Source organism: Acinonyx jubatus, chromosome D3 (genome assembly GCF_027475565.1).
Source record: "Acinonyx jubatus isolate Ajub_Pintada_27869175 chromosome D3, VMU_Ajub_asm_v1.0, whole genome shotgun sequence".
Taxonomy (NCBI): Eukaryota; Metazoa; Chordata; class Mammalia; order Carnivora; family Felidae; genus Acinonyx; species Acinonyx jubatus.
This window is the reverse complement of record NC_069392.1, coordinates 26,934,042-26,957,250: the sequence shown is the minus strand read 5'-3', so window position 1 is coordinate 26,957,250 and position 23,209 is coordinate 26,934,042. Positions and strand designations below refer to the sequence as shown.

The window sequence follows — 23,209 nt, the reverse complement described above, 5'->3', positions numbered from 1 at the left end:
CCGTTCTCAAAGCGCTTCCTGGTCGTGGGGGAAACAGCTGGGCAGGCGTTGGCGGGAGTGAAGAAGAGGAAACTGAGACCGGGAGGGGCAGGCCGGCCTAAAGCCGCAGGCCGAGGGTCGAGTTCCGGCTGCACTTGCCCTGGGGGTGGGGGCAAGCCAGAGGACACTGGGGCGGCTGGGGTTTTCGGGAGAAGGAAAGGTGTTCCCAAAGCTGTGGAGCCCGTCACCCCGCACAGGCCCAGGAGGCCTGTTTGATTCACCCTCCCTAAGTAGCCTTGGTCTTGATTGCCCAGCCGGTACCAATAGAGACTGAGATATGGAGAAGTGGCCCAGTGAGGACCCAGGAGGCTGGGAGTGTGGGCGGGACTCTCTCTGTTCCCTGGAGACCCCCAACTCCAGTACATCTGAGGGATGAATGACCTCCGGACATAAGGCGCCTGTTGGGGGAACCAGGATGGAAGAGGAGTATGTGCCTGAACCCCACCCGCCCAACCCATACCCAGACGCTCAGCTCCACTTCTGATAAGAATTGCCCCTCTACCCAGTGCTCCCTGTTGGGCTCAGTTGCTCAGGTAAGGCCTTCCCTGCCTGTGGGAGAGCCTGGAGTGGGGAGAGGGGCATAGCCCCTATCACTGGAGACCAGTGGAACACATGTTCCTGACAGGAGAGATGCTGCCCACCTGTGTTCAGTACCTTCTGACCTGGTCCACAGGTGCCTCTGAGTACCCCCCCCCCCCACACCCCTGCCTCCCTGCCCGGTCAGGGAGTAGGAGGAGCTCCCCTCCGCCCTCCAAGCTAACAGCCTGGGCTCCATGAGAACCCAGTCCAGTCACCCCTTGAGCGTTGGACCACAACCTGCCATGCGGAACTAGGAGCAGCAAGGGCTGGTTCCTTTTTCTCTTTCTCCAGTTCCTCAGGTAACAGGAAGCCCAGGCCACCAGTCTGAGTCCCCTGGGGGCCAGTGGAGAGGCTGGGCCCGCTTCAAGGGTCTCAGGTGCTTCCTCTTCTGTAACAATCCCCTGTATCCCTACCCCCACACTCCCAGTCACTCTTTCAGCAGGGATCTCATGGTTCTCAGAATAGTTAATTGTTCACGTTTAATATTACTAACCCATGTTACAGAGGAGGAAAATCAAGATTCAGAGAAAGTTAGGGGCCCAAGGTCAGGGTGCAGATGTGAGAGGCAGTCAAGAGGCGCTCATCCCACAGTCCACTCCTAGGATATGTAACCCACAGAGCAGTAATAATCTGCATCATCCTCAGGCTGCACAGGGCTGATGGTCAGAATGCAGGCGTTGTGGGCGGCGTCCGTGGCTGCTGAGAAGCGGTCAGGGATGTCAGGGGGCCGGTGGTAGTCCTCCTCTGAGCGGTAGTAGAGGAGGTGTCGGGGGGCACTGCCTGCCCGTTGCTGATACCAAGACACGCCGTACTCCCCAATGATGGCATGGCGGGGGCTGAGAATGCAGGAGAGTTGGGCCACTTGACCTGGGAAGACAAGCAGTGCATCCGGCTGGGCCAAGCCTGGTTGAAAGACAGAGAGAGAGAGAGATACCCATGGGCCCAGGCCTGACATGGGCTCCTTTTTTTCCTGCCCCAACCTTGTGAAGGCTCCACGGAGACTGACTCCCAAAAGGCCCATAGCCCAGTGCCATGGATTCGAGGTTGGATGGGGCACAGAGTTGGTGACTGTTAAATCCTCATTGGTGGTATGTTCCCAAGGATCTGTGTTCAGTTGAGCGCCTAGAGTTCAGAGGGTGGGACTGGTGGCCTCTGGGTCCTTCTGCTGCCCACCCCCATTCCTTGCCCTGCAGACCCCTACCCCTCAGTCACACTGGCTCTTCCAAACCCTGGCTATGGATTAACCACCACCAGGAAGCCTCCTGGGCTGTCCCACCCATCGACTCAACCTCAGACAACTGGCTGCTGGGAATCTTCTCAAGGATAGGTTGTCCCTGAGGCCCTGTAGGGTAGCTTCCCCTGTGAAAAACTAAAAAGACCCCAAAGAATCCGAATCCAAAGGGATCCTAACAATCTCGTCATTCACAAATGGGGAAACTGAGGCCCATACAGATATGTGACTTGCCCCAGGTCTAGGGCAGAGCCATCTATAGCCAGTTCTCCCCTCCACCTTAATGCCTTTTCTAGAACCCTCCCACTGCCCACATTGACTTGTTTCCTTGCAGGGGCCTTCTGGAGCCAGTTCCACCCCACCCCACCCCAGGTGAGCTAGGCCTAGGGAGAGCTCACCTGACAGGAGGGCCCCAGTCAGAAGAAGGGCCAGATGCCAGCAGGCCATGGCCAGAGGCAAGGAGGCAGACAGGAGTTGTTCTGTTGGGAGTGTTCCAGGTGCTTCAGAGCACAGGCAGGGGAAGCCCCTGGACCATGACAAGGCATGCAAATCAGCCCATTAACTGGGGGTGGGGACTTGGGGGTATAGTAGCTGGAGCCCAACAGCTGGCCCTATCTTCCCAGATGTCTTTGGGGTCCTGGCCCACAGGGACTTCCGAGGAGCCTGGAAATCTACACATATGCCCGTATGTGTGTTATAGCAGGTAGATCCTTTTTTATTGAGGTGTCTCTCACATGAGGTAAAGTTCACAGATTTTAAGTGTATGGCTTGATGACTATACCATTCTCCTGTTATTAGACATTTGGGTGCTTTCCAGTCTTTAGCTATTACAACTAAAACCGCTGTGAACATCCCTGTCAATGTGTTTGGTGCACCTGTGCTCTCATTTCTTCTGGTAGACACCAGGGGCTGGAGTTGCCTGGTGATAGGGAACATGTACATTTCGCTTTAGTAGATTACATAAGTGTTCCCAACATGGTTGTACCAATCTGCACTGCCACCAGCAGGTAGGAGAGTTCCAGGGACATCCTTGCCAGCACTTGACATGGTCAGTCCCTTTAATTTGCCAGACAGAGGGGAGCTGACTTCCCAAATTGGTATTCAAACTTGAATCTCAGAACCTCCTCGTCTTCATGAATTCAGGCAAGTTCCTTGCCCTCTCTGTGGCTCAGTTTCCTCATTAGGAAAATGAAGATGAGTATAGTGCGAGCCCAAAGGTTGGGAAGAAGCAGATGGGATTTATTTGCTCAGTGCTGGGGACGGTGTGTCTATTAATCATGCCTTGCATTTTCTGTGTTCTGATGCTTTGACATTTGGGGCCTTGCTGACCTTGGAGGGACTCACTGACCCTCTCAGAGCTAGCCAGTTCCTGAAATAATGCAGGCACTTATCAGATGCAAACCAATCCAGAGCCCACACCCGCAACCACCTCCTCTATGGCTCTCATACCGTGGGGCAATATCATCCTGCCTTAGTCACCCAGGGCCAGGTACCTGACATCCAGGGAAAGTCCCTATGCCCCAGAGCCCTGAAATTATTCAAACTAGCCAATCTGGAGCCTGCTTACCTTTCCTCCTCTGTTCTTAGCCTCAGAAACCACCAGTAAAGACTCCCCCTCTCCCTCTGCCTGCTGACTTACTGGGTGTTTCCCCATGTGTTCCCCTCTGGTGCAGCATGACCCCTCCTTTAGAGATCTGCAGGGAACAAACTATCTTCTCAATGGCAACCTCCTGGTCTGCTGGCCTTGCCATACCTAAATAATAAAAGTAATTAGAACAGTACACTCTTATTAACTCAAAGACTAGAGAGTTCCCTTGGGGGAACTTTACCTCCAATGGGCCCCATCCCATTCCTAACAACTCCTCAGGGCATCTCTAAGACACTCAACATCTGATTCCTCCTTGGTCGCACTGAAGATGAACTCTTGGGACAACCATGATGGTTGTTGGAATTGAGGCTCCCGGGCTCGGAGTGGCCATTCTTCTGGAATCTGGTTGCAGCCACTCCTGAGCTGTGTTCTGCAGGACACAAGTCCCAGAGATAGTGCTGTCCCGAGAAGAAAGTGTCCTGTGTTTAAATAGTTTCGGGGGAAACACTACCTGTTTCTACAGTACTGAATGTGTACTTTCTGCATGCTGAGACCAAGGTAATATGTTTTTTTGGTTTTTTTGTTTTAATTTTTTTTTAACGTTTTTATTTATTTTTGAGACAGGCAGAGAGAGAGCATGAACAGGGAGGGTCAGAGAGAGGGAGACACAGAATCTGAAACAGGCTCCAGGCTCTGAGCTGTCAGCACAGAGCCCGACGCGGGTCTCGAACTCACGGACCGCGAGATCATGACCTGAGCCGAAGTTGGCCGCCTAAGCGACTGAGCCACCCAGGCGCCCCTCAAGGTAATATGTTTTAAAGGGTGCCTGGCTGGCTCAGTTGGTAGAACATGCAACTCTTGACCTCAGGGTTGTGACTTCAAGCCCTGCATTGGGCGTGGAGCCTACTAAATAAACAAAGTGTTACCACATTTAATCCTCACAAGGACTTTGCTGAGTCATGTTCTTAACCCCCTTTCTACAGGTGGAAGCACTGAGCTGAGTGCTGAAACAGAGGCAGAGTGTGGTGCTGGGGGAGCCGCATGGAGGATCCAGTCCTCCTCTTGCCTCAGTGGCCCAGAGGGCAGGACAAACAGCCTAATCACTGTGGGGGAAGGGGGGAGAAGGCATTTCTAAAACCTTGGGGAAAAGGGAGCTGGCACAGGATGGGAGCCTGCTCCAGACACCTACCTGGCATCCTGGCTGAAGGGGTCTGGTAGAGGCTCATGGAGAAGGGGCAGGAGACAGAAACGAAGAGGTAGAGACAGAGGGAAAGGCGCTAGGGGGAAGAAGGAAAGAAGATGATAGAGAAAATGAGAGAAAAAGTTAAAGGATGGGCACGGATTGGCGCAGAAACACAAAAACCTATCTGCACAAAAATGTCTGTACTGGCTTTAATCCTAATGGCAAAAAACTGGAAACAATCCAAACAATAGGTGAGTGGATCAACAAACTGTGGCACATCTAGACAATGGGACCTTTCTCAGCAATAAGAAGGAATGAGCCATTGATACACACAACAACCTGAGTGAATCTCATGCTAAGTGAAAGAAGCCAGACTCAAAAGGCTCCATGCTCTATGATTTGTTGTATACAATTCTGGAAAAGGCAGGGGCGGAACACAGAGCAGTGGCTGCCAGGGGCCGGCATTGACTACAACGGGGCATAAAAGAATTTTGAGGGTGAGGGAAATGATCTGCCTCCCCAGTGTGGCGGTGGCTCTATGCGATTTGTCAGATTTTTGTCACTTTAAGTGAATTTTACTGTAAATCATATCTCAATAAACTTGATGGAACAAGGAGAGACGGAAAGAGAGAGGAGGCTGAAGGTGTGGAGGAAAGCAGAGAGGGAAAGGAGAGCAAAGACAGCACAGGGAAGAGGGCCTTGAGAAGGTAGGGGAGAGCAAGGTTGGTGAGGATGCCAGGCTTTGGCCATGGCCGCAACTCATAGTTGGGAGTTTTCCCAGGGACAGGGTCCTCTCCCACTTTCAGCCTGCGAGCTCTGTCTGTACTGGTGGGGAGATGTGGTCTTGTGCCATCCGTGGACTACAAGGCTTGAGCCCGCACTCTAGCCCTGCCTTAGGGAGTGCCCATACTCCAGCCCCAGATCCTGTTACCAGGATACTGTGAGGAAGGCATTTGCTGCCTAGACGACTTGGCAGCTCCCACTGCCATGGAGACCAGATTGGAAGCTGGGAGGGCCTCAGTCTGCTTTCCGGCTGCTCTGACCCAGCAAGCAGGAGGAAGAGGAGGCCAGGCGTCCTGAACTAGCTGCAGAGACCCCTCTAGGCTGGTGGAGCCCAGCTCCAACGGTGGCCAAGCAAGAACCTAAGCCTGGATCCACCCACCCATTCCCAAACACTATGCACGTTTCCTGGCAGGGCCCCACCCAGAATAGATCTCAGCCCCAGATCCTTCCTTAGTCAGGAAGTTGGAGGTTAGGGGATCGAAGCCCACACATCTGTCTACTCTCCCCTGCAGAGGCATGTTTATCACAGTGATGTTTGGAGGTAAGCGGGATCCCCTGTCCTGAGACAGGTCGGGGGAGAGTACATTCAGAGGCTTGCTTTCCTCCGCCCTAGGGGAGGGTGGGGAGGCAGTGTGAGGAAGGGGGGTGCACTTGGGTAAGGGGATGGGGGGTTTAGGGAAACAGCTCTATGAGAAGACAGAGCAAATGCTTGGAGTCCCTTGAGGGGAAACGCTGGTGGCTGGGTTGTGGGAAATTCCAGTGGGCTCCTCTAGGAGAACACCCACCACACCACCACAGAGCATGTTGTTAAATTACACAGTCTCTAATTCAGTCAGTTGTCTTCAAGCTTCAGGGCACATTAGGCACCTAAAGCTCTAGCCACACTTAAAGATTTCCGGACTTCTGGTGGCAGGTGGGGCTGGGGTAGGAGAATGGGGGGGTCTGGTGCTGGAGAGAAGTCCTGTGTAGAGGCGGCGCTGGAGTGGGAGGGGGGAACCCAATGCAGGAGGCATGAGCTATGTGCCCTGGTCACTGACATCTCAGAAGATGGGTGGAGGAGGGTACAGTCTTAATCTTGGAGACCTGTTCCCTCCTCGGGTTACAGAAGAGATGAAAGCGAGACAGATGGTCCCAGACTGGGAGAAGCAGAGGGTCCCATTCACTCACCTCTGCCCTGTCCCTACAGCTGGCTGCTGGGAGCTGGTGAACACTTGGTGCAGCCTGGTGACACTCACTGCCCACTTGAGGCAGAGGGGGCAGGTGCCCCCAGATGGTGAGGGGGCATGGAGGGGTGCTGGGGAGGAGGGGCCAAGGGTCCCCAGGCAGAGGTACCAGCCCCTGCCTTGCCTTCCTCCCTGCCCTCCCAGCGACCATTGCCCTCCTGGCTGAGGATGGGCACCTGGTGAGCCTGGATGAGGGGGCTTCCCAGGCCCCTTCCATGGGCAGCCCCCTGCTGCAGGAGCATGGGACCTATGTCCTTGTGCAGATCATCAGTAAGTGGGGCCCAAGATTTCCCCTTGGAGTTATGTTGGGATGTGAGAGGGGGACAGCAGTCCGAGACCACCCAAGGCCCGGGCCAGCCCCCCACTTTGGCCAGGACCTAGCCTTGACCCTTCCCATCCAATGCCTTGTTGACCCCAGCCAGGGCCAGCAAATAGGTCGAGTGAGAGGTGAAGGTGGGAACCACCAGGCCAGTCAGGAATCGGTCTTACTCCCTCCACAGAGGGGGAGGATGGGGCGCCCACCCGCTACGAGTCCCTACTGGAGAACCTGGATGACCAGTGTCCAGAGCTCGCAGGTGAGTCTCACGCTACAGCCCCAGGGGGAGGGTGCGCCTTCTCCCCAGCTCCCATAGGTAGGGCTTCTTGGGCCTTCCAGAGGAGCTTCGCTGCCTGTCAGGCCTACAACCCACAAGTGATGGCCGGAGGAGGCGCACGAGCACTCGGCGTGACCACCAGGAGCAAGGCCCCCTTTCAAAGCCACGAAGGAAGGGCTCCCTGCCATCCAGGACCCGTTAGCTGGGGCCAGGAGCCAGGTAAGGAGGAGACATAGACACCTGGAGGAATGCTCACACCCAGAAGTCCCAGGGAACAGACTTATGTGTGCTGAGAGGTAGACCCCAAACCCCCCTCCCCCAGAAAACCCCACACGCAGAAGTACATACAAGCTAGAACACAGTGCACCAAGAGACATTCCCACCACTCCACTGGGATATAAACGCCCAAGGGCAGGAACATCCTCAGTGCCCCCAGAGATATTGAATAGGGCCTGGCACACAGTAGGTGCTCAACACAGAGCTGGTGAACTCAAGGAAGGCAGTAGCACAGAGCACATGATAGTGAGGTCTGCCCTGGGATCGAAGGGCCTGCTTCTCTGTTTCAGCAGGCCCTGTGACCTGGCACATCACAGCCAAGTGGCTGAGCTGGACTCAGATCCAAGGGGGTTGGCCATGACCTCTGCCATGTGTGATCAGGCCCAAACAGATAGCAGCCCAGTGGCATTCTTCTTGCAGAATCTGGAATTACTGAGAAGCTGCCATCAGCAAGAGGGGCAAGGTCACAGACCGGACGTGAGGCCACCAAGGGGGGGCCCCTAAGACGTGGGTGCAGAGAAGGGGATCCAAAGGTGTGGGGGCAAGCAACCCTGACAGGGGGAGACAACAGGTTTATCCAGGGATTCCAGCACCTAGAGTCAGGTGCCCTTGGGGTCCCTGCTAACGACTCATCCCTATTTGGATTGTCAAGGTCATCAAATTACAACAGGGCTCCTCCCCCTCCCACACCCAGGATGCTGGCATAAAGTGAAACATTCCACCCCTCCGTTGGACATCCATCCATGCCCCCTGACCCCACCCCAGCAGATAAACTAAATGAGAGGGCACACAGCAGGCTATGGTCTAAAATAAACTCTTTTAATTGCACATTTGCGTCTCCGGTCATAAGCGGGGTGAGAAACCCCCTCCTCACTTCCAACCCCAGCTACATGGGTACAATCTGACATAGTGGTCTGGCTGTTGGTGAAGGGGTGAAGGTGGGTGCAGGGTTGGCTCATGGATCTGCACCGGTCTACACCAGTCTCTTCAGGGCAGCGAGCTCAGACCTGTGGAGGGAAGGGTGGCACAGGCTCAGGGTCAGCCTGCAGGTTCAGGAAGAGGGACTGCCCCTCCCACTCCTGCCCCAATCAGGAGCTGCTCACCGTGGTTGTACTTGCACTGCTTCAGGGCCTCACTGAAGCCCTCACACAGGGACAGGTCACTCTGAGTGGTGGAGCAGTCCAGGAACTGCTTGATCTCGTAGGCGCAGGGCCCCATCTGCAGGGGCTGGGGGCCAGTGCGGATGGGGGCCTAGGGTATGGCACAGGAGGCAGCAATGTCAGCTCCAGGTTGCCACCCAGAAGTGGGTTCCAAAGCTGGGGGCTGCCTGCCCCTCCCCACACCCCCAGCCCAGGTGCCCCTGGGATCCCTGGCAGCCTACCCTGTCTACACTCAGCTGTTCCCTCTGTGAAACAGAAGGAGCCCACAGCCCTGTCAAACCCACTCAGCCGATGCTAGTGCTGGTATAGATGGCATTTCCCAATTGCCTCATAATGGGCTCACTGGGCATGTAGGGCCTGAGAGGTGGGAGAAGGCTCTGGAAAAGCATGGCGTTGTGCTTGTACTCTTGGAGTATAAGCCCCACCTGCACAAGTACCAGTAGCTTCCAGCCTCAGCCATACTGATCTTCATGACCCCATGACCCCTGCCACTAAGCCGCATGTGGCTCAGGACTGGTGGGGCACCCAGTAGGGGGATAAGCCAATAGGAAACAGGCCCACAGTCGCTGGCTACCCCTTGCCCTTGGGATGCAAGGTCTACAGGGCAGAACCTGGGAACAGGGAGAGCAGGGACTCAGAACTTCAACATCCCCCCCCTCCACTAGGTTGGGTTACCTTGGGCCAGTCTCTGAACTGCTAAGGACTTTGGCTTTTCCATTTTTAAAGTGCTGGTGTATCCCTGGGAGTCTAGGGACCTTGGCCTCAGGGAAGGGACTAGGAGAGCCTGCCTGTGAGTGACAGGAGGCCAACAGCAGAGGAATAAGACCCTTCTTGGGAAAAGTCCTGGGCCTGAGACAGCCCTGAACAGGCCACAGCACTCCTTCATGGACATTCCAGCAGCTCCTTACTATGTGGCCTTGAGAGAAGCGGGCCTCAGTTTCTCCTGAGCCCGCAGCTCACCTGCTGAGTGGCAGGCTGGGCAGGCTCTGAGCTCCCTCCGCTGAAGGCTCCGGTCAGGGCGCTACCCACGACGTGTCCCACAGCCGAGCCCACAGCCACGCCAGCGGCAGTGGACGCCATCTGCGCCATCAGGCCGGGCTGGCCTGACGGGGTGGGGGCCGGTGCAGCAGCAGACGGCGGCGGGTGCGCTGGCGGGTGAACTGAGGGCGCGGCGGTGCGGCTGCGTGTGGGGGGAGACGTAGAGTCAATCCCAGCCGGACCCCGGAACTGGGACCCCAAGGGCCTTCGACTCCCGGGCACGAACCCTCCCCTCCTCCCCCCAGAGGGTGGGCGACCACAGTCTTAGACACGTGGTTGCAGCACCCCGCCCCTCCCCCCACCAAGATGGCGTAGCAGTCGCCAAGGTCACACTATTACGCCCTGGTGGGGGAGTGCCCCCGCTTTCCTAGCCCTCTCCCCACCCGGCCCCTGTCCTGCTCACACCTGGCTGGCCGGGCGGCCGCGCTGCGGCTTCCCCGGGGCATGGTGATGACGGTGGGACTCGGCCAAGCGCAGTCAGAGACGACAGTGGCAGCGGTTCTGTCTCGGGACGAATGTGGCGCCGCTAAACTCAGCTGGCGCCAGGGGGCGGGGCCTAGGGGACACGCCCCCAAAGGGAGGAGCCAGGCCTGGGGCCTCTCTCACCTTCGCGCGGGTTTCCGAGACCTGTCCCTTCAAGCATCACCTCGTTTCAGCGTCCTTCTTAGCTGGAAATGTTACCCTGCTTCCTCCTTGCGCCTGGCCCGAGCTGTGTGGGCCCTGGGGACACGGACCAACGCTGCAAAGTGACGAGGGCTTACGCCGGGGCGACGGGCAAAGTCCCGTCAGAAACTATCGCGGAGCGCTGGGAGTGGAGTTGGTTCGTGTCCGAGCGCCAGGGGAGAACTTGACAGGGGGGCGACCGGTTGAAACCAGCAAGGTGGGGGGCACGGGGCGCCAGGCCAGGCTCTGGTCCCCCTCCTACGGACTGGGTTTACTGACTACGACTTGATGTCAGGGTCGCGGGGAAGAAATTCCCGAAGGAAAGCCCAGCGCGACCCATCCCCAGAACCTCCGCCAGGGGGCGTCCAGAGCCCTTCTTCGACTCCATCCTGCCCTAAATGAGCCACAACCCTGGCCAGTCTTGGGCAGCACCATCTTGGGGTGGGATGAAACCCCCCATGCGGCCAAGCATCCTGCCTGACACCCTACCCTGCATCACGGATGCAGCGCCGGACACTGACAGTGTTTAGCGACATACTAGCAGCATGCCCATTCCAAAGGCCCTCTGGGTGCCCAGAGGCGTTGGCCGCGGATTTGAATACTGTGGCCTCGGGATTCTACCACCTTGGTTCCAGGCCAAGGGAAGGGCCGAGGCGCGGATTTAGGACGCTTCCCAGCCCTTCAGGAGCTTGAGGTTTATAGGTTTTTTTTCTGAGTGATTTTGCAGTAATCACATATGACCCTTGGGCGGGAAGGAGCTCTAATTTCTTTACCCTCCCCTATCACTGTCCCGTGTGCCAGTGGGGGGCCCTGTAGCACCGGGATTGTAGGGAAGATGAAATCACCCCAAGTAAAAGTGAGTCACTTTAAAGGAACAGATTGCTCACACTCCAGGTAGTAAAGATAGCTGATGCCTTGTTTCTCCTCTCCTGGCCCTCTAGGAGTCTCTGTGGAGCCCTCCTGGAGAGGCCGAGAGGGCTCCCTGGACCCGAACCTGGAGGGAGGGGTTGAGTTAGCCTGATCGCCCTCTTCTCCCTGTTGGCCTCCTTCCCTTCTTACGCCCTGGCTGGGTGCCCATAGCCTCACCTTGCAGCCTCTCAGGACCCTGCCTGATAGGATGGGAGCCACTGCTTGGGTTTTGGCTCTGCGGGGTTGCCCATGATGGAGCAGATTGCCTTCGTGAAGTGGTGAGGCACCTGGTTACGAGTGGAGGATCCCTTCCAGCATATGGACATCACCCTCTCCTTTGATTTTCACCTCCTCTCTCTCAGGTCTCAGAAACCTGGCCCCTAGGGCCCTTGTGGAGTGTGTTAGTCTCTTGAGCCACAAGTGTCCCCACTCAGAGACTGGCTCCCTGCCTGCCTCAGTCTACCGGTAGCATCCTCCTTCCTGACCCCTCCACTTGCCTGCTGGTATGGGAAAGCCTGATCTTGGGCCCTCAGTTTTCCCATTTATAAATTGTCTACATGTTCTAAGCTGGGGACTGGCTAGCCACCTCCTTATGCCTCAATTTCCCCTGAGACACATCCCTTGTTTCACAGGGGCTGCTATGCCGTCTTCCAGACCTATCAGCTAAGGCTCTAAGGAGAACTTGCCCTGGGAACAACCACCTGTCATAGGCTAGCAGTAGGTCAGAGGTTAGGCCACGAGGGAGATCAGCTAGGAAAGCCCTTCCAAAGGTGGGGTAGGAACCAGGAGGAGTCTAATTCGGCTCCTGTCAGACTCCCCACAGCACAGCAGGGAAAGTGAGGCCTGGAGTAGCACCAGCTGGCCTGGGCGCCCGACACCAGGCCTCTTAGACCTCAGGCTCTCCTGATCCTAGGAAGGACTGGGTCTCCGAGCCTCCAGCCCTAGCGGGACCAGCCCTTCCCCTCCACCTCCCCCACTTTGGCCGCGGCCTCCACCGGGAGAGTTTAGAACAAAAGGCGTGTGGGGCGGGGCCGGGGCGGGGCGAAGGCTATAAGGGGCGGTGGCCCGGTGCGGCCCAGCAGGCTCAGCAGCCCCGGGGCGGATGGCTCGGGCCGCCCGGCTCCGCGGCGCGGCCCCGCGCGCTCTCCTGCTCCCGCTGCTGCTGTTGTTGCTCGCGCCGCCGCAGCTGCTGGCCCGGGCCCCGCGGCCCCTGGTGAGTGCCTGGAGCTGGTCGGCCGCTCCTCGCCGAGGGGGTGCCGGGCACGCGGGCTGGGCCCAATGACCGAGCTGGACCCGGACCCACGGGGGCGCCCGGGTGGCCTGGAGCGGCACGTTACCCGAAACGCTTTCTGGGTCCCTATGGACGTGAAAGATAGTGAACTTCCCGTCCCTGGAGGTGTGCAAGTGGAGCCTGCGCCGGGATTGCTCAGGCTGGTGAGGCGGGACTCTGCGCTAGACGCACGCCCCCTCCCAGCGTGGGGACCTGCTCCTCGGCTCCCCAGCTGCAGAAGCTGGGTTGTTTCCTGGACCAGGTAGCAGAGGGAGTGGTTACAGGGCCTCCTATTCTTCGCGCGGACAAAGCCTCAGGCTGGTGTCAGCCTCCTGGTGTGTGGCCTCGGTGAGCACACCTCCAGGGGTGCAGTGAGCTGGAGGATTAAAGAAGAGCTGGGAGGACAGCACTGCCCTGGGGCAAATGGGGTCTGAGCCCAGAAGAGGTGGCTCCAACTGGGCACCTACAAGTGGCAAGTTTGGGAGGTGTGAAGCCAGGACAGCACGAGTGTGAGAGCTGTGGTGTGTGTGTGTGTGTGTGCACACACGCGTGTGTTTATGACAGAGAAAGAACGAACCGAAAGTGGGCGGCTGAGACCCTCAGAAAGGAAGGGGCTGGGAAGAGAAAGGGAAGAGAGAAGACGGTCCATGTGAGAAGGCAGCAGAGTGAGTAGAGGAAGGACAATCGTGGGGTGTTGTGCGACAGCCTGTGTGTGCCCAGTACCCTCCCCTCCAGCTGGGGCCTTGAGGGATCAATCACAAGGGTGGCCAGGCAGAACTGGGCAGCTGCAAGCCCACAAGCCCCCTGGATCTCAGCTGAAGCATACAGACCACCCAGGTAGGGATGGGAGCATTAGGAGGTGTGCCAGGCAGGAGTCGTGAGACCATCTGGAGGAGGGAGATCTGACCAGCCTGGGCCCCTCTCTCCAGTCACACCAGCTCTACCTTGGCCAGCTTGCCCCATCCTGGCTATGGGAGCAAAAGAGGACAGGATGGGTAGGTTAGGGAAAGGAGGTACCTCAGTCCCAAGGCTCTGCCTCTTCCCCAACTCTTCTCACTCCCTTTGAACTTGGGAGAGTCAGAAATCACCCTGGGTAGCCAGTTGACCTCACTGGTTCAGGAATTAGAGAGATCTGGGCTTAAACCTGGTGCCCTAGGTGAGCCCTCTTGTGTCTTAGGATCCCACCCCTCAGTCTTGGCGGGTGGGTGGGGGATAACGGGGCACTGAGGATTAAATGAGGTAATGGGAGGAGAGGGCACAACCAGTCACTCTGGAGACACAATGTCACCTCTGACTGCCACTTTGACGCTTGTGCAGCGTCAGTTGGGGCTGGGTTTGAGCTGGGCTGTTGTCTGTCACTCTGCAGATATGCAGGGAGCATTTGGGGTCGCCTTCAACGTGTTTATCCCCAGGCTGCCATCACAGGGGCCAGGAAAGCTCTGTAAATATTTATCCATCCCAGTTCACAGCTTTCAGGGTTGATGAGAGCCCTGCAGTCCTGTAGGACAGAGGCTGCATTTGTTACTGGAGCCAGCAGGGACCAGGGTGGGGAGAAGATTAGGTTCAGTGTGGGGCAGTTGGTGGACCTGCCTATTGCCTGGCTGCACAACTTGGGCAGGTTGCTTGACTTCTCTGAGCCTCAGAGGGGCATGGTGCTGCATAGAATGGTGTAGTGATGCTCCCCATTCTTTCTCACAGCCTAACAAAGTGCCCTCCCATCAGGGTCGCCTCCTACCAACAGAGGAAGGCAGAGCCGTCTTTATTAATTATCCCCGTTGGACCAATAGCAAACTGAGGCTCAGAGAGGGGCAAAACTAACCTGGCCTTACCCAGCAGTTTCCTGGCTTGGGGTCCTTTATCTCCCCTCTACGGGGTGCCTCCCGTTTTCTGGATTGGAAGTTGACCCAGGCACTGACCCCAAGCCTCTAGCTCAGCCAGGAGACTGAGTCAGCTGAGAAGTTCCTTGTACGTTTGAGGCTGTGATTTGGTGCCCCGCAAGAGGAAGGCAGGGTGAGTGAGCTCAGTGCCCACCACAGGGCAGGCCAAGGAAGGCTCCTGGCCTAGGAGGAGGAGGAGGAGAGAAGGCATCGAAAAAAGAAACACTTCTCAGGAACGTGGGTTTTGGAGACAGGCCAAGAGCTGAGGAGGTAGGGGGAGGGGGGCCTTGTGGGTGGAAGAAGCATGGGCCCCAGGTCTAGGTCCAGCTCTCTTCTGACTTACTGTGTGACCCTGGGCAAAGTCCTTGACCTCTCTGGGCTCTCTTTCTTCCTCTGAGAAATGTGGTGGTGTCTGCTACCCAACCCTCCCATAGATGAGACCAGGCATGGTCTGTGCCCACCACCCCACCTCACAGAATCCCAGCAGCCTTGGGAGAACCAAGCACACCGGTCTTAGGGATCTGAAAGGGGCTCTGGGCCAGGACTTTCAGTTAGGGTGTCTGACCCCAGGCCAGAAAAGGCTCATAAAGATGAAGTGTAGGATATCAGCAGGGCAGGGAGCAGTAATGGGGAAACTGAGGCCAAGAGCAGTTAAATGATGGCTCCAGAAAACAAATACTGGAAAGTACCACTGGCTGGAGACCTTGATTCTAGGGCCTCCTGCTCACTCACTCTCCAAGACCAGTGAATGTGACATGGACAGTGAGCATGAGCCTCTGGCTTTCTGAGAGACCCTGCACAAGTCAGTCTTCTCTGGGCCTGCAAGCTACCTTTGCTAGCTGCAATTCCTGTTTATGATGTAGTCTGGGAACTTTGGGGGAGCAGGACACCAGGTGGGTGGTGGGAGCTGTAGCATGTGTGGTGAGAGCAGATTTCCAGGTGTGGGAGGAGAGGGCCCACAGGGGCAAGGGGGTGGGCCAGGCAAGGGGCTCTTCTCTGTGCCAGATGCTGCAGTGGGCACCAGAGAGGGAGGTTATTCAGCCAGCTGGTGTAGTACCTTCCCCCTTTGACAGAGAAGTCAAAGCTAAAAGAGGGCAGGGACTTGGCCAGGGTCACTCTACCCAGGGTGAGCATGGCCTAGAACTGGCCCTTCTGAATCTCAGACTGTGACTCTTGTTGTTGGACTGAGAGTGCCATGATCCAGCGGTCTGGGCAAGGACCTGTCATGCCTCATGGGGGCAGGAGAGGAAGGTATGGTGTGTGTGTCCATTACCTACCCTCCCTCCATGGCTGGCTGGTCCAGGCCTCACTGCAGGGCAGAGGAGATAAGGGATTTCTGCTTACAGGTGTAAATAGAGCTGGTCAGCTGGGCTCTGGGCTACTTGGGGCTCCCAGGGGACAACCCAGTCTTACCCTTTCCAGGATTGGGGGAAGGAATCTTTTTATCTAGGAAGTCAAGGGGGCAGTGTAGGGAGGAGAAAGGGCAGGCTCTCATGGCTAGGCACACAGACCTGGGGTCCATATCCTCAATGGGAGACCTCACATATATATCATCCCCACCTTATTGGGGGTGTGGGGGTGTAGGTTCAAAGAGCTAACAGAGTGCCCAGGAAAGTAGCAGGTGCTTAATAATTTTCAATTCCTTCTCTTCTGTCATCAAAGTGAGGGCAGCCTGGATCCCTCCTCCAGGGGAAGGGTGGCTCCAGCCTGAAGAGCACAGCAGAGGTAGCAGGTAGGGAGTGGGTTGTGAGCACAGACAGCCTACCACCAGCCAGCTGTTACCTGGGCTAGTTGCTTAACTTCTCTGGGTTCTGTTTTCTCATCTGATAAATGGGGGATAATGACAGTAGAGTTAGTGAGAGGTCCCATCAGGGGCTAAGAGCATGTCTGTGGAACTGTTGGTAGGGTCCTGGATACAGGTGAACTGCAAGAGTGAAAAGTACTTAACTAGCAGTAAGTCCAATATCAACAGGAACCCACAACCCAGTGAGGCTGGGCTCTGCCAGGTAACTAACCATTCAATAAGCAACTTCTGAAATCAGAAAGCTGGTCCAGGGTTTTTTCTCATATCTCAGGTAGCTGTGCCCCTGGGTGTTCAGAAGACCCCTTTCTAGTGGGGTGTTTTTAGGGTTGAGTCTGGGTGACTCTGAGAGGTTATTAGTGGCCCTGGAATTGAGAGACTAGGGGCACTGGGACAAGGATCAGAGCCCTGGGACGCCTACCGCCTGGGAGAGCTGCCAGAGGCTAAGGGCAAGGGTGGGGCCTGGGTGACCTGGCTCCCACCCCAAATATGGCTGTGGGGGAGGCCCCAACTGCCCAGACCAGTCAGCCCCAGACCAGGCAGGCACTTAGTCTCTAGCCAATGGTACAGCTCCATGCCTCTCCAGCTTTGCAAAGTATCCCGAAACTACCTTCTGATTCCTGCCTGGACACCAGATTCCTCACCTGGCTCTGCCATGCCTTTGCTGCGTGATCTTGAAGGGTCTCCCTACTTCTCTGAGCTTGTGCTTTTTTCAAGTGTGAAAACTGGGACCTCTGCCCTGGATGTTGCAGGGGGTGGGAGCTCTGTGTTAGAATCCCCATCTGCGGTGCTGGGGCTCCAGTCTGGCAGGGCTGGGTGGGGCTGGGCATCTGGGAATTGTCTGTCTCCCCCTGCCCAAGCATGGCCCAACACTGGGGAGGTATCATCCCCATTTGTCAGGTGAGCAAACCAAGGCTGTGCCACAGGGCTGCAGACCCACACTGGGGTGTGGCAGTGTTGGGGGCCCTGGGCAGGAGCCTGCTTAGGTAATTGGAGAGGGTAGAGTTGGGGGGTGGGGTGGAGGAAGGAAGAAAAGGAGGCAAAAAAGCTTTGCTGGGGTGGGAGGGGTGGGGACCAGTAGGGGGAGCAGGAGGAGCTTGCTTGGCCTTTCCTTGAAAGCTTTGTGGGATCCATTCCTGGGTGTGTGTGGAGTCAGGGGCTGCATCCCCACCCAGACCTTACTGGCCCAAGTGGCTGGACAGACAGCCCAGGCCCTCCAGGAAGACACAGGAAATCTGAGCCAGTCCATGACAAAGGGCCCTGTTGTGTGATGGCTGGCACACCCCTTCTCTTGCCCTCAGTTTGCCCATCTGCAAGGTGGGCCAGGTTGAGCATGAGTATGCTGATGGGCCATGAGGTCCCAAGGCCTGATCAGGCCTTCACATCCTCTCTCCTGCCCAGGATGCACCCCGCCACCATGTGAGGAGGGGGCCACAGTCCTGGCATGAAGCTGCTCCCAGCAGCCTGGCACCTGCCTCTACCGTCCAGGAGACTCTCCAGCCAGCAAGCAGCCCCAGACCTCCCCGCTGCGGTGTGCCTGACCCACCCGATGGGTTGAGTGCCCGCAAGCGACAAAAGCGGTTTGTGCTGTCAGGCGGGCGCTGGGAGAAAACAGACCTCACCTACAGGTAGGGGCCAGTGGCTGTGGGAGCAGGCTCTAGACCTACCTGTGTGTCTGTGTGTGAACTGCCACCCTCACACTTGCTTCTTGAGACACGTGCTAGAGCCAGATCTCTGTGGTTAATAGACCTGTATGTCCACCGACCCCTGAGCCATCCATGGACCAATTCACTAAACCCCAACTTAGATGCACACACAGACAACACCCCACCATAGCCATGCCTTCCCACATCAGAGGGGCAGTAGCTCTGTCAACACACAAAAAGTCTCAGCACACACCTGGTGGCTCCATTGATATGTGGGGCAGGGGGCCTTCAGTCACCCAGGCAGCCCCTACTGGGGACATAGTAAGCACCAGGCCTGCCCTGGGCCTCTGTGGTAAACGAGGGAAACATGGCCGGTCCTCTCGGCATTAACCACATCATTGTTCAGACCTACCATCATAGCTTGGGGTCCATGCCGATGGGAATAGTGGTGAGTGAGCAAGTAATAATGGGAGTGATGTGGAAGGTCAGACTTGTCCTGCAGGTGGAGAGCTGGCCTGGGACGGATGGCATGTGACAGATGATATGGTGTCACACAGATTGGAGCTCAGAAATATCCTGGGTGGGGAACTGAAAACCAAGACTGGGGTGAAAGGGCAAGGTCTCCCCACAGTGAGTGGCACCATCAGGTCTAGAAGGTGGGTCTTGGGGCTCCTGGTCCTGCATTCTTTCCACCAAATGCAGACACCTGTGTGCACCAAAGGCCATACAAACCCACACAGAGATGGTCCCATGTGGACGAGGGACCATAGCTGAGGCCCAGAGCACACTTGGCACGTGTCCCATATGCATGCATCCCCACTGAGCATCCAGGGGCAACTCCGGGTCCAACAGCCATCAGGGGGCTGTCCCAAGTGAGGCCCAGACCCCTCCTCCTCCCCCCAGGATCCTCCGGTTCCCCTGGCAGCTGGTACGGGAGCAGGTGCGGCAGACGGTGGCAGAGGCCCTACAAGTGTGGAGCGAGGTGACGCCACTTACCTTCACCGAGGTCCATGAGGGCCATGCTGACATCATGATTGATTTTACCAGGTGAACCAGTTACCTAAGACCCCTCCGGGAACTAGCCCCACCTGTCAGTAGCCACTGACTCTGCCCACCCACCCATAGGTACTGGCATGGAGACAACCTGCCATTTGATGGACCTGGGGGCATCCTGGCTCATGCCTTTTTCCCCAAGACTCACCGAGAAGGAGATGTCCACTTTGACTATGACGAGACCTGGACTATCGGGAACAACCAGGGTATGGGCTGGGGACCCATCTTCCAGATGGGGCAACTACAGATAGTAGAGAATGGGGATAAGTCCTTGACCTGGGCTCTGGAGTTTGAGTGTTTTCTGGTGGGAGGTTTGGGGATTGCTGGGCTATCTCCCTTTTTCAGGCACAGACCTTCTGCAGGTGGCAGCCCATGAATTTGGCCATGTGCTGGGGCTGCAGCACACGACGGCTGCTAAGGCACTTATGTCCCCTTTCTACACATTCCGCTACCCATTGAGTCTTAGCCCGGATGACCGCAGGGGCATCCAGCACCTCTACGGCCAACCCCGGCCAGCCCCCACCTCTAGGCCCCCGGCTGTGGGCCCTCAGGCTGGGGTGGATGACAACGAGATTGCCCCGCTGGAGGTGAGGCCCTGCTCCCAGCTTCCTTCACTCTTTGGCCTCTGTGGCTCCAATGTGGGCTCTTGCTCAGCCTTTCTCTCCCACACCAGCCGGAAGTGCCACCAGATGCCTGCGAAATCACCTTTGATGCAGTCTCCACCATCCGTGGTGAGCTCTTCTTCTTCAAAGTGGGCTTTGTGTGGCGGCTGCGTGGGGGCCGGCTGCAGCCTGGCTACCCTGCACTGGCTTCTCGTCACTGGCAGGGACTGCCCAGCCCTGTGGATGCAGCCTTTGAAGATGCCCAGGGCCACATCTGGTTCTTCCAAGGTGAGGGGGACTGGGGTTCATGCCCAGGAGACTTCAGGAGCCAGGAATATCATGGCCCAGGGTAGGGACAGCCAGGCAGACATGATGGGCAGTGCCAAGGGAGAGTATGACTCACTTCTCGGCACAGCTGGGAGGCTCCCAGAGGAGGTGGCTCTCAAGATGGGAGCAGGATAGAAGGCATTGCACAGTGGACTGTGCATCCATTCATTCAACCCTCAAAGCCATCCTAGGGGGTATGTGTGATCAGTACGCCTGCTCTAGAGATGAGATCTCTGGGAAGTACAGGTGGTACAGTGACTCATTAATGGCACAGTTTGGAAAAGGTAGAGCAGGGGTATGATCTCATTCTGGCAACCCCAGAGCCCATGCTGTTAACTTTCAACGGGGAGAGACAAGAGCCTGAAGCATTCTAGGTGGCAGGGACTTCATCAACAGAGGCCCAAGCCTGCTATGGCAAGGATGGGGCCCAGGGAATGGTCTGAAGCACTTGTCACAAGGAACCAAATGCCAGGGGAAGAATCGAGAGCTCAGGAGGTTTCCTTCCTGTTTAGAATAACCTTCCACATGCAGTAGCTCCCAGAGCATGTATCACCCAAACTTGTCCTCACTGGCGCTAACTTCCCTCTGGGAATAAGGGTGCTGAGTGGGATTTCTGGCCTGAGTGTTTTATGGACAAGGAAACTGACACCGGGAAAGTCTGGCGGTGGTGTTGGCCAGGTAGGTCCATGGTGGCCGGGTACAGTGGTTGGGCAGCTCCATTGCAGCCTTCCCTCTCTGGCAGGCACTCAGTACTGGGTATACAATGGTGAGAAGCCAGTCCTGGGCCCTTCACCCCTCTCTGAGCTGGGGCTGCTGGGGCCCCCCATCCAGGCTGCCTTGGCCTGGGGCCCTGAGAAGAACAAGATCTACTTCTTCCGAGATGGAGACTACTGGCGCTTCCACCTTAGCACCCGCCGTGTGGACAACCCCGTGCCCCGCCGGGTGACTGACTGGCGAGGAGTGCCCTCTGAGATTGACGCCGCCTTCCAGGATGCTGATGGTGCGTTGAGGGGGGGAGAGGAGTGGCTGGTACAAGTGGTGTAAGAGCCACATCTCCTACCTGGTGGTAGCTGGGCATTAGCTCCTCATCACGGGTCCTTTGTCCACCCTCCTCCTTGTGCCAGGGCAATGCCATGCCCCCATACTGCAGATGGGAAGACTGAGGGGTAGAGAGGTGCCAGGACTTGCCCAGGTCTCTCAGTATAGCTGGTAAAATAATAGCTGCTGCACACTGAGGACCGATGATGTTCTAGGCACAGTGCTAAGCTCCTTATGTCTCATGCAGTTCTCAGAACAGCCCTCTGACATAACACTTGCTGTGAACCCAGTTTCCAGAGGGGCAAACAGAAGTTCACGTAATGAGGTCCCTAACTGGGCCACTTAGATGGACAGTGGGGAGCCAGACCTCCCACCCAGGCAGTCCCTGCTCCTAACCACTGAACTGGCCTACTATCTTGAAGGACTAGAGTGGGACTTGCAGTCCAGTACTTTTTCCCCCATACCCTGAAGCTTGCTTCTGTGTTCTCCCCCATCAGGACCTACTGGGAGAGCAGTCCTGTGGTAGCTCTGGGGCTCTGGGTCACTTGCATGGCCCACCTTGCCTCAGGATGCCGGTCTATAGTCTGGCTGGCAGGTACAGGAATAGAACTGACATGGGGGTAGGGTGGGGTGGGGTGAGGGGAGGGAGACTTGCTTTCCTGAGAGGTAGGAGTTGAGTTTCCGAGGCTCCAGGCATCTGTCAAGCTGGAATGATAGCCCAGATCAGATCTTGGGACTGGTAGTACTCCAAGGGATTGAAGGTTCCAGAAAGGCCACCCTGGGGCCTGCAGGTTTCAAGAAACACAACAGTGGTCAAGCCCTGAGAATCTGACTTCCTCCTGTGCCTGTCCCTGGGCACATCCTGACTGGCAGGTGCAGGGCCCAGTGTCCACTCACCCAGGTCTGACCCTCCTCTCTCCTCAGGCTATGCCTACTTTCTGCGAGGTCGCCTCTATTGGAAGTTCGACCCTGTGAAGGTGAAGGCCCTGGAGGGCTTTCCCCGCCTCGTGGGCCCTGACTTCTTTGGCTGTACTGAGCCTGCCAACACTTTCCGCTAACTGACTTGGATGCCCTCAGCGCTCCTGACTCCTGCCAGGCCACTGATATTGGATAGAGACCAGTGTCCATCCTTGTGGCTGTGGGTACCAGGCACAGGATGGAGCCTGTGTTTCCTCAGGAGGGTGGGGAGGGGCTGCTGTCACCTTGACAACTGCAGGGAGGGCCACGCAGGTCGTGGTCACCTGCCAGCGACTGCTTTGGACTAGGCGAGGAGACTCTGGCATTACTTGAGGGTGAGGGTGGTCTCAGGCCAGCCCTACCCAACCTGTGCAGGTCACAGTCAAAGCCTCCTGCCCTCAGTTTCTATACTTATCCCTCAGGGTAGCACCTCAGCAGGATTGGGGGAGCTGAAGCCCTCATTCCCTCCCTGCTGTGAGGTTCCTGCAGGGTGCTGGCATAGGGGGGCCAGGGGCACCACTGCCTTCTACCTTTTCTTGAGAGGTCAGCTCTGGGCAGGTGCTTGGATCTGGCTGCTTTCTAGTTGGTGATCCTAGGGATATGTTCCCCAGGATCCAGGCCAAAAGGTCCAGAGTCAGCTGGGGATGGGAGTGCTTCCTGCTGGAGACCCGGGCCCTTGAAGCCTCAACATACCTCAATCCTGTCTTGGGCTAGATCCTTCCCAGCCCTCATCCCAGCACTGGGATCCTCCAAAATCATGTAAATGTGTGTACAGTGTGTACAAAGCCTTTTTTTTTTTTCTACTGAGTACTGTCATTAAATATGGTTATTTTCTACTTGACTGCCTGGGTTCTTTCTGTAACTATGAGGCCTGAAGGGGGGAAGAGCTGGGGACCTGGGAGCCAACTCAGCACCTGCTGTGTCCTGGTCAAGCCTACTCCCACCCACCCAAGCTTCTGGTCCTTGGGGCTGGATGCAGTGCCATGGCTCCTCTTGCTCCATTCCTCCATCTAGCCTGGTGGGACTGGAGTGGCTTTGTAATTGATTCCCTGCTTCCCCGCTGGCCCCTCAACATCCTCCACCAAGTGGTGGCCACTTTATCTGGTCATGCCACACCGCAGTTTTGATCCTAAAATACTTTGTTTCTCACTGCTGTCAGGACAGGAACAAAACTCATGGTCACCACAGCTGACCCCACCTAACCCTCAAGGGTCTCCCTGCCCTGCCCCCCAGCCCCATGTGTATCTTCTTGATAGTAGCACCTATCACAGCTGCAATTTTATTAGACTGAACCATATGAAACTGTCAGCAGCGGGCCGTTTTTGATCTGCTGCATTGTGCAACCAAACACGGATGCTTTGATGCTTTCATTA

The 23,209-nt window shown here is 56.7% G+C and overlaps 4 protein-coding genes across 10 annotated transcripts; 2 read left to right on the top strand and 2 right to left on the bottom strand.

Annotated features, from left to right (window-relative positions):
• Positions 1 to 1,087: 1,087 nt before the first annotated feature.
• Positions 1,088 to 2,386, bottom strand: VPREB3 (V-set pre-B cell surrogate light chain 3). The gene is made up of 2 exons (XM_015086728.3): positions 2,248 to 2,386; positions 1,088 to 1,521 (listed from the first exon to the last, which is right to left on the bottom strand). The coding sequence occupies exons 1-2, from the start codon at positions 2,294 to 2,296 to the stop codon at positions 1,217 to 1,219; spliced, it is 354 nt and encodes a 117-aa protein (XP_014942214.1). The 5' UTR covers positions 2,297 to 2,386; the 3' UTR covers positions 1,088 to 1,216.
• A 3,283-nt stretch (positions 2,387 to 5,669) lies between these two features.
• On the top strand, positions 5,670 to 8,300 carry CD3H22orf15 (chromosome D3 C22orf15 homolog). Of its 6 annotated transcripts, XM_053206571.1 has the most exons (5): positions 5,670 to 5,944; positions 6,590 to 6,676; positions 6,771 to 6,896; positions 7,127 to 7,201; positions 7,282 to 7,421. In XM_053206571.1, the coding sequence occupies exons 1-5, from the start codon at positions 5,920 to 5,922 to the stop codon at positions 7,419 to 7,421; spliced, it is 453 nt and encodes a 150-aa protein (XP_053062546.1). In that variant the 5' UTR covers positions 5,670 to 5,919. The 6 variants fall into 6 exon arrangements, with proteins under 6 accessions (XP_053062546.1, XP_053062544.1, XP_053062545.1 ...); XM_053206569.1 differs by having other exon boundaries at positions 7,127 to 8,300; XM_053206570.1 differs by lacking the exon at positions 6,771 to 6,896 and having other exon boundaries at positions 7,127 to 8,300.
• CHCHD10 (coiled-coil-helix-coiled-coil-helix domain containing 10) lies at positions 8,294 to 10,259 on the bottom strand. Its single transcript, XM_027049655.2, has 4 exons — positions 10,099 to 10,259; positions 9,616 to 9,835; positions 8,599 to 8,746; positions 8,294 to 8,502 (listed from the first exon to the last, which is right to left on the bottom strand). Exons 1-4 carry the CDS (start codon positions 10,137 to 10,139, stop codon positions 8,483 to 8,485), a joined length of 429 nt encoding a protein of 142 aa, XP_026905456.1. The 5' UTR covers positions 10,140 to 10,259; the 3' UTR covers positions 8,294 to 8,482.
• A 2,070-nt stretch (positions 10,260 to 12,329) lies between these two features.
• Positions 12,330 to 22,672, top strand: MMP11 (matrix metallopeptidase 11). Of its 2 annotated transcripts, XM_027049724.2 has the most exons (8): positions 12,333 to 12,478; positions 17,615 to 17,841; positions 18,763 to 18,906; positions 18,985 to 19,118; positions 19,258 to 19,499; positions 19,586 to 19,802; positions 20,584 to 20,841; positions 21,804 to 22,672. In XM_027049724.2, the coding sequence occupies exons 1-8, from the start codon at positions 12,368 to 12,370 to the stop codon at positions 21,935 to 21,937; spliced, it is 1,467 nt and encodes a 488-aa protein (XP_026905525.1). In that variant the 5' UTR covers positions 12,333 to 12,367; the 3' UTR covers positions 21,938 to 22,672. The 2 variants fall into 2 exon arrangements, with proteins under 2 accessions (XP_053062537.1, XP_026905525.1); XM_053206562.1 differs by lacking the exon at positions 18,763 to 18,906 and having other exon boundaries at positions 12,330 to 12,478.
• Positions 22,673 to 23,209: the final 537 nt, after the last annotated feature.